The sequence below is a fragment of the Saccostrea echinata genome, unplaced genomic scaffold (genome assembly GCF_033153115.1).
Source record: "Saccostrea echinata isolate AGI-Se365-2 ecotype Australia unplaced genomic scaffold, CSIRO_AGI_Sech_v1 ptg000043l, whole genome shotgun sequence".
In the NCBI taxonomy this organism is placed as follows: domain Eukaryota; kingdom Metazoa; phylum Mollusca; class Bivalvia; order Ostreida; family Ostreidae; genus Saccostrea; species Saccostrea echinata.
The window spans coordinates 4082818-4092346 of NW_026889792.1; the positions used below are offsets into that span (position 1 = coordinate 4082818).

General features: G+C 31.7%; 1 protein-coding gene across 2 annotated transcripts; it reads left to right on the forward strand.

Moving 5' to 3' along the window:
- Positions 1-1306: 1306 nt before the first annotated feature.
- LOC133201302 (zinc finger FYVE domain-containing protein 21-like) lies at positions 1307-8257 on the forward strand. 2 transcript variants are annotated; one of them, XR_009723068.1, is made up of 8 exons: positions 1307-1429; positions 1622-1675; positions 1829-1997; positions 2248-2329; positions 3099-3196; positions 4471-4601; positions 6077-6889; positions 7046-8257. XR_009723068.1 is itself a non-coding variant. In XM_061337099.1 (7 exons), exons 1-7 carry the CDS (start codon positions 1310-1312, stop codon positions 6110-6112), a joined length of 690 nt encoding a protein of 229 aa, XP_061193083.1. In that variant the 5' UTR covers positions 1307-1309; the 3' UTR covers positions 6113-8257. The 2 variants fall into 2 exon arrangements, 1 of the variants encoding a protein (XP_061193083.1); XM_061337099.1 differs by having other exon boundaries at positions 6077-8257.
- Positions 8258-9529: the final 1272 nt, after the last annotated feature.

Sequence of the window (9529 nt, forward strand, 5' to 3'; positions counted from 1 at the left end):
TGGAATTTTTTAAAGTCCAAGGGGCATAACTCTGTCAAAAATTGATCGATCGTTTCTGAAACAGAGCTTGACCTAGATATTTTTATGATTAACCTGTATAACAAATTTCATTTCAGTATGTGCAATCTCTGCAAAGAAAATGAACGGAAACTGCAAATAATAGGAATTTTTCAAAGTCCAAGGGGCATAACTCTGTCAAAAATTGCTCGATCGTACCCAAAACAGAACTTGATCAGATATTCTTATGATAAATCTGTATATGTACCAAATTTCATTTCAGTATGTGCAAACTCTGCAAAGAAAATGAACGGAAACTGCAAATTACAGGAAATTTTTCAAAGTCCAAGGGGCATAACTCTGTCAAAAATTGTTCGATCGTACCCAAAACAGAACTTGACCTATGTATTCTTATGATAAATCTATGTACCAAATTTCATTTCAGTATGTGCAACCTCTGCAAAGAAAATGAACGGAAACTATAAACAGCTGATAAATGATTGGAATTTTTCCTAAGTCCAAGGGGCATAACTCTCGACTGTCAAAAATTGCTCGATCGTACCCAAAACAGAACTTGACCTAGATTATGTATACCAAATTTCATTTCTGTATGTGCAATCTCCGCGAAGATAATGAACGGGAACTGATGGTGGACCAACAGACAGACCAACCGACAGACAGCAGCAAAGCAATATGCCCTCCCTTCTTAGAAGGGGGGGGGGTAACAAAATTATTTATGTTCACAGGGTGTATTATGGTCATTTTGGCAAGTTCAATGTCACTTTTATAAAAATGTATGATTGATCATTCCATTTTGTAGTGGAGAAACATTGGAAGCTCAATTAATCTTGGCACATCTTTCTCCTGGTAGAAAAGTATATAATCCTATTATAATCTTTATCTGATTCCGGCATTTTCAACATAGGGTTCTTGCAATATTTCCACAACAAAAATGTTCAAGACAATGCAATATAAGTGAACAAAAATCACTGTTGTATACTTACATTGGGAAAATTGTAAAGAACGTATTCAGTTACCATGGTTACTTTATCTTGGCATTCTTGGACATCTATAATGTTGAGAATACTTTAAACTGTGTCATTAACTGTAGATTCCGTTTCGTTTGTAGGAGCGAAATCGGCTGAAAAAAAAAAAAGAAAAAAGACCTGACACGATCGTAAAAATGAGAAATGGATACAGCAGTAATAATAACCAATACATAGTATTCGTCGCCCGGTGCATGCTTATAGGTTCTTTGCTTCAATTAGCCCATTCTTTTTGAGAAGAGAGTTCCGAAAGGTGTTTGTCAAAGATGGCTGGATCTGAAAAGAAACTCGAGAGATCGAAGAGTGGACTTCGAATGATCCCCGTGTCTGACACTGACTCGAGCCCCTTTTCCCTTCCAGAACCTCCCTGGGTATCAGACGATGAGGTAAGTTAAATGTGCCAGTAATGACAAAAGTAAACAGTACCGTAAACTTCATCGTATTTATGCATATAAATGTACGCCCATCATAAAAACGGGAGATTTTTTTCCCTACCAAAATGGGTAGCATTGTATTTTATCAGATCAAACCTTTGTGACACGGTTTAATGGAATATTTTTTGTGTTTTTTTTTTCCAGTGCAAACAGTGTCAAAACTGCAGAGCAAAATTTGATTTCTTTAAAAGAAGAAAGGTAAAGACTATAAGAGCAACAGACGGATATGTATTCAAATATAAAAAGATTCAAAATGTTATAAATATATTGACTCTTTTTAAAAAAAAAAATTACAAGACAATCTAAGTAAAGTTACCATGTTAACTGAGATTCTCCATATTCTTGAATCAGCATCACTGCCGTCGCTGTGGAAAGTGCTTCTGTAATGACTGTTGTCAAGAGAAGGTGAATTTACCCAGGATGCTATTCCTGGACCCAGTCCGCCACTGCCAAGTCTGCACAGAGATTTCAAGGAAGGAGGAGGACTTCTTCGAGAAGCATTTAAAAACACTGCTGAATGGTACATTTCTCTGATATAATTACAGTTAATCTTCGGTATCCCAAACATTGATTCTCAAATACCATTTATATGTGTCAAAGGTAGTTCCACTGCTTGTATGTATTTTAATGTCTATGTTGAATCCTCGGATGTATCAAAGTTTTTTTTTCAGCCCCATTGAGTTCAAGTTAACAAGTTTTGACTGCACTGTATATAAGGTGTAAAAATGTTTCACAATGTTGATCATGTACTGAGCATGCTGTTTTTGTAGGAGGTTATTTCAATGTGACTGAGTCAGATATGGGGCCAGATGAGGGATCTCTCTTCTTCCTCAAACTTTCAGCCAATCACAGGTAAAAAACACTTTTAATTGTGTCCCCTCTCAAAAAATGGTTGGAATGTTACTTTAACCCTATAATAATAAATTGCTAGTCTGTTCTTCTTTCTGCCATGAATAAAGCAGTTTTACGACTTTATTTATCATTGCCATTCACTACACCAAATATCCTTAAAGATCTGGTACCTTTTATCTGCCCATGGCAGTGTGTAGCAAGAAAAACTAATATTGCAATAGTCATAGTGACTCCCAATCCTTTTGATGTACAAATAGGTATACCTCCTAAGTGTGCAGAAATATCTCTTACATCCAAATTAAGTCAATGAAACCTTGAGATTATAAATTTAAATTTATGTATGTGATTTTATAATGGTGACTTATAAATCAAGTGTTGGTTCTCATCCATTTAGTGTAATATGCCTTTGAGTTATGAATATTTTGTAGAACATTGTTGCAGTAGCATATAGTGCAATCAGTATTGAGCTGGGTTAGATTATATATGTTATATATGTTAATTCCATTTAATCTTGTGTTATAAAAAGACATTCTTATATAATTTAGATCATTCTTTTAACATTTCATTGATAAGCTAAAGAAAGATTAATATTGAAGAATATTAAAGAAATTAATCAAAGCAAGAAACTGAAAATAAAAAGAAACATGAAGAACTAATTTGACTGTATTTTTAAGATATTTAAATACTGAATGCTTCTATAGATGGCACAAGACAACAAAATGATTAATGTCTTCTTACTGACCCAAAATGTTTTAAAATCTATTTATAGACAGCTGCTGTTTGAGGGAGATAATGATAAACGCGAACCTGTTCAGATTGAGAAAATAGACACCTTGCAGATTCTACCATCTGGAAAGGATGAAGAAGGTGAAAAGTTTGTTTTTATTAACAACAAAGTAAAATGTCATCAAATGGTCGCTAGAATCGTGCATTTGAAAAAATTGGCAATAGAAATGAAATTAATTTATCAATGTTTTGGCCCATAAAAAATTCCATTATACATGTCTTTTTCTGCCCCATAATGCTCCCAGGAGATGAAATTTATACAGGTAAACTTGTAAAAACTCATTTTTGTTGTGTATTGTTGTGTTATGCTGGAGATCATTACTTGGTTAGTGTTGTGTGTATTTTCTTATGCCTTGTCACGAATATGGTCGGGGTGTACAGTGTTTGTCATGTCTGATGTCATCCATCTCTTTGTCTGTCACTTTGCAGTTAGTCCAGTTTCAAAGACACTCTTAAGATATTTTTATCAAAATTCATAAACTAGCTGATACATATTGCTAAGAGCTATTCAAGTGTGTCAGAATTTTTTGACCTTAACCCCAATGGTTTTGACTTCATTATTCATCAGTTTAAGTTTAGCTCAGCTTCAAAGAAACTATTCTAGATATTTTTATCATAACATATTCTTATACAAATTGGTGAGAGTTACTCAATTTTGTCAGAATTTTCTGACCTTGACTGACCCTGTGACCTTGAACTTTAATTTTCTCTCATTTTGCATTTTGTTATCGTGTTGAATTCCATAGAGGATTACTGAATACAACTCCATATATGTATAAATCTGTGAGAACATTTCATCCATACCTACCTAAAATATCATGTATACATTTGCTATGTATGAAGAAAATGAATTGAAACATGGAGACTTATGGATAGGATGGATAGGTTGAATGGATAGGATGAATGAACACTGCACACATAAAAGATGTCAAAAGACTTTTGTGGGCTACCAGGTCAGACCTCTCCACAAACAGAAAGATTATTGAAATGTTAATATATGAACTCTTTTAAAGTTGAATACCTATCATTCTACAAACACCAAACCTGTGAGTGTTTACATGTAGGTGGAATCGGGTATCTAGTATAGATGAATTGAATCCTTTTGGAGTTTGATAGGAATTTTTATTAATTAAATAGTACACTTAAATATTTAGAAACTCATATTTTCTATAAAATACTGGCTATAACATGATGACACATTATTAGTTCACAAGGTCAAAGTTTAATAAAGCTCAAGAGGTCAAGGTTATGGGTAAAATCCCTGGATACCTCACTTGGGCATCATTATGTATTAAATTTATGTTCATTGAATTTAGTAGAAAATTCTAAAAAAAAAATTTACATATGGTTTGAAGGCAACACGTTAGCAGGGGGCATTGCAATAAAATACACAGACACAACTGGAGGAACAAACATTATTAAGATGATGGTGGATAGTGGGGGAAACAAAAAGCCAGGACAGATCTGGATTGCTGCCATGCAGAAAGTAAGATTCTACGATCACTGTTGTATATATATATATGTATATATAGAGAGAGAGAGAGAGAGAAATTAAAGTGTCCAGTTTTCTTATATAAAGAAATTAAATAAATGTAAGGCAACACAGAGTTAAACATTAACATTTTCATTAATATCTGCAGAGTTTTACCCCCCCCCCCCCCCCCCCCCCCAAGGAAAACCCAAAAAAACAAAAACAGCATTTTCCTGATACATATGATATATATACACTTAAAATAGGTGACACCAAAGTAATATAGAGGGATAAATTTACCACATATAGAATATAGAGATATGCAATAAAATACTTGTACTATTTAGATAAAATTATGCAATTTTATCAAACTGCTAAGATTAAGTTAAAATATTTGAATAAAAAATGTTTTTCATTTTCTGAGTCTTATTTCTGTAATATTATCTGTTTAAAGTTTATAGAAAGGAAACATTTTAAACCGTCCATGTTCTCAGATATCATAATGTGTTTACATTTCTCTGCAATTTGAATTTGTTGTTAATGCACACATTCTGGCTCACCGTATGGTACATGTACCTATCTACACATGTACAGTTTAGATGTTAAATTGCTTGCAGCCTCTTTAAGTTATACATGTTTATTAAATTTTTAGATTCATGTGACCTTGGTCAAATTAAAAGAGAACTCTTCTAAAATCAAAGGAAGTCCCTTGTGACTATAGGTTTTCAAAAAGAACATGTTAGATTAAATGAAGTTCCTTGTCAAAAAAAAAAAAGACCTGCCACATTGCAGGTCTTTATACTTTATTGTCAAAGGAATTTTGGTGAGACTTCAGATGATGTTCTCAATTCTTAACTAAAGCAATTGAAGAAATGATTTTATATATCCTTGAAAAAAAAATGAGTTATGAACAAAGAAAAAAAAAACAGCTCAAAAATATCAAAAAAATTGCTCAGTCCATCAAAAATCAGAAAATCCATTAAGTTTGTGATTAAAAGAACTTGACAAGATTTTTAAATTCAAAACTATAAAGAATCTTCAGATGATTGGATTGATTTACTAATGTATTCCTATCTAGTGTCTTTTAAATTTCACTTAACTTTAATTTGTTTCTTCAATTGTGTAAGTTTCATTTTTTAATATCTAAAAATGTAAAATTTACCAGATGTGATCTATATATATAAGTAGCATATATACCTATTTTGAGTAACTTGCAAGGGAAGTAAAACTACAATCAGTCAAATAAAAATAAAAAAATGTGTAGTTTATCTCATTTAGAAAAAGTTATTTACTGATGACATTTTGATCTGCGAATCTTTTTTCAACTAAGCAGGAAGCTAACATTGTAAATGTTTAGATGTGAATAGTACACTGTATATTCCTTCCTGTTAGTACAACACACTGTATGTCTCTTCCTGTTTTTTTAGTTTCCTGACATTAAATTTGATCAATTTATTAAAGTTCATGCATTGTTATTGTTTTTATTGCAGGCATTTAAAATGGTATATGATGCAAGGGCAAAGTAAAGTTGGAAGATATCAGGGGGAGAGAAGTCAGGAAAAAAAGATCTAAAGATAGGAGATGAAGTCAAAACAGAAATACACAGTGGCATTTTATTTAATGAATCATGGGCTCTCTTGCCAGATTAGTACGTGTTGTGTCTGTGATTAAATAAGTACATGTCTATAAATACTCTTTATGTATAGAAGTATTTAATTATTCCATGTTTCATACATTTATATATGTAACTGTGATGCACATTGATGATGTACATTGCACTGTGTGTACATTTGCATGTATTTAATACAGTCAAATTTCAGTATCTGGAATATGTATTTTTGAGATACATTGGGATGTCAAAGTGAGTTGTTATGTATTATGCATACATATCTCAACTTTGGTATCCAAACTCTTGAGATATCTCAAGGTTTTTTTGACAGTCCTACCATAAAACAATTAACATAAATATTTCTAACTCCTCAGATATCTCATAAGTTTTTTTATGTGATTCCTGTCACAATATAAATCTCAACTTTAACTCTGAGAGATATCTCAAGATGTTTTATCACAGTCCTGCCTCTATATAATGCTTAAGTATTTCTTTCTCCAGAGATATCTCGTGGATTTTTGACAGTGAATCCAGTCATAATACAAATCTTTTTTTTAATGCTTTATAATACAAATCTTAAATTTATCTCAAATCTGAAATATCTCAAGGGTTTTATTTCAGTAAATCCTGTCACAATACATTTCTTAACTTTATCTCAAACCCTGAGATATCTCAAGGGTTTTTTTTTTTGTCAGTGAGTCCTGTCATAATACAAATTTGAACTTTGGTTTATCTGTAACTCTAATGCATCTCAAAGCTTTTTTTTTTTTGTGGCAATGGATCCTGTCATAATAAAAATTTCAGCTTTTATATCTTAAACCCTGAGATATCTCAAGGTTTTTTTTGTCAGTGAGTCCTGTCATGATAATACAAATCTCAACTTTAGCATCTCAAATTCTCACATATCTCAGTATATTTTATGACAGTCCTACCTTTTTTGAGATATAAAAGGAGTTTGACTGTATGAACAAGGAGGATTATATATATATATATATATATATATATATATATATATATATATATATATATATATATATATATATATACTGACATATTAACCAAATTGTTACTTTGTAAGGATAGGTTGTACCCTATTGGTTATTGTTTTAATAAGCACAGTCACAGTCTTCATAAATGTTCATTATACATGTATTAATGAAGTAGACTAAGTTCCATTATTGTTAAACACAAGTACTTCTATATACGTCAGAAATCTTGAGATGTATATTTTTTTCCATCCTGTGACTTGTAAGTCCAGAAAACTTGGCTTTAAAAGTTTATTTGATAAAAACTCTAATTTTTCTTCAATCTTCTTAACTAGCTGTGATGCATGCATTGTATGTTTTTGCATGACTTAGACATTCTTTTTAAGTTTAAAAAAATTATAAACGTTTTATACAATAAAACATTTCTTTAAAAAGTGAACATAGGATCTGTAAGATGGACCAAAATAAGAGAAAATCAGTTAAAATAGCTAGGACTGTGTGGTTGTAGGTTAAATACGATTGAAATTAAGGCTATGAGTACATGTAAGAAAATGGGAGAAGCCATGTTTTAAACACTTCAAAGAGCTTGATTAAAGTTTTAAGGATGTTGACAAAACACTCATCATGAGTTGGATAGATGCATGCATTGTTAAAGTCTTCCTAATATTCAGCTGTACTTCAGAGGTGTTTAAAATGTGGGCTACTGTGTTTTATGTACAGGTTCCTTTTTATTGTGATAGAGAATGTATTGAAAGTTGGTGCTAAACAGTAATATTGCTGTAACCGATTGAATACTGTATATAATATTGTACATATATAGTGTAATTATTGTATATAATGTATACTTATAATTATTAATGTTAAACCATTACATATGAACTGTCATAAAAGCAATAAAAAACATAGGAGTTGTCAGAAAGCATTATGGGTCATGGGGTGTAATTTATCATTAATTACAAGTAAAGATAATGTTATTTATAATTAGTAGTGACTATTAGTATACACTTTTAACACTTTAAATGTTATCTATAATTGATGTAAAATTTTTGTAATAAAATCTCGGTAAGATACATTTACATATTGTGTTACTTATCAAATTAATTTTGCTGGAAATATTTGTCACTAGCAGAACCCCTGGATATTTAGAAAAAAAGTCTTTTGCAAGTCTGGGCAGTGGAAGATTAGAATCATGCTTTTAAATAAAACAGTGCATGCAGTGTCCACTGGAAATTTGATTAAAAATTATTGATCTGGTGTAACTTTAAACTTTGATATTGCCAGACTTTGAAAACAAGGAAAAAAGTTCACACTTAAACTTTTAAACCAGGGGTGTTAAAAGGTTCCTCACACATTTTCCACTGAGCGAACGGTGTCCTTATTGCCTTCATCAACAAACGGAAAGCTTTTTAATTTTTTTTTGGTGTTTTCTTAGCACGCTAAGAGTAAACCCCCTTCTTTCTGATGCATGTTAAATATACCAGGAAAGTCTTTTGAGAAGAGGTTGAACTGCGAAGATTAATTTCCATTAAGTCTACATGTAATGCCTGAGAATGCAAAGCAACATATGTAGACCTATGACATCCTCCAACACATACACATTATCCTTCCTTAATGTTCACTGATACTCTGATAAGAGAGATAACTCTAAATGACATAAATGTCTATTAATAGATTTGCAAAGTTGAAGTGTCTTTTTTGTCCAATTTTGCCCCGCAAGCTATGATATAATTATTTGTATTTTACTTATAAATTACATTTCTTTTGGAAAATCATTTTGAGCAACATTGTATGTGTGAGCAGAGGGTTTATGAACCTTAATTAAGATGCTCTTCTGTTATCTCCTGTACTGGTGTGTGCAATGTTTATGAATGATAGAAATGTTCAATTGATACCTGTAGTAATACGAAATTTATAGATAAGTTGATCATATTTCATGAGTTGTAAAAGAAGGACCATAAATTAGAAATCTTGTAAAATCAAGTCCATGGAAGGCATAACGCCGAAATTCGAATGAGAAACCACGCCCAAAATTAATATGGATATCATAAAAGGGAATGTACGGCATGAAATATTTCTCACTTGAATCACCCTACTCTTCTGTGAAACTTGAAGAGAGAAGGCGAAGTGCCGAAATTCAAGAGGGAAACCACACCAAAGGTTTTGCTTCAAGAAAAGAAGGGCGAAACGTTGCCCAAATGAATCATCGTATATACGTATTAAGATATTTTTTTAAACTTTGGAATTCCTTATTTTTTAATTAACTTCAAAATCCTCACAGAAAATACAGAATACTTCTTTAATGGTATTTGAGCGTCTTCGTTATACATGACGTTCCTGTACTACGCAGT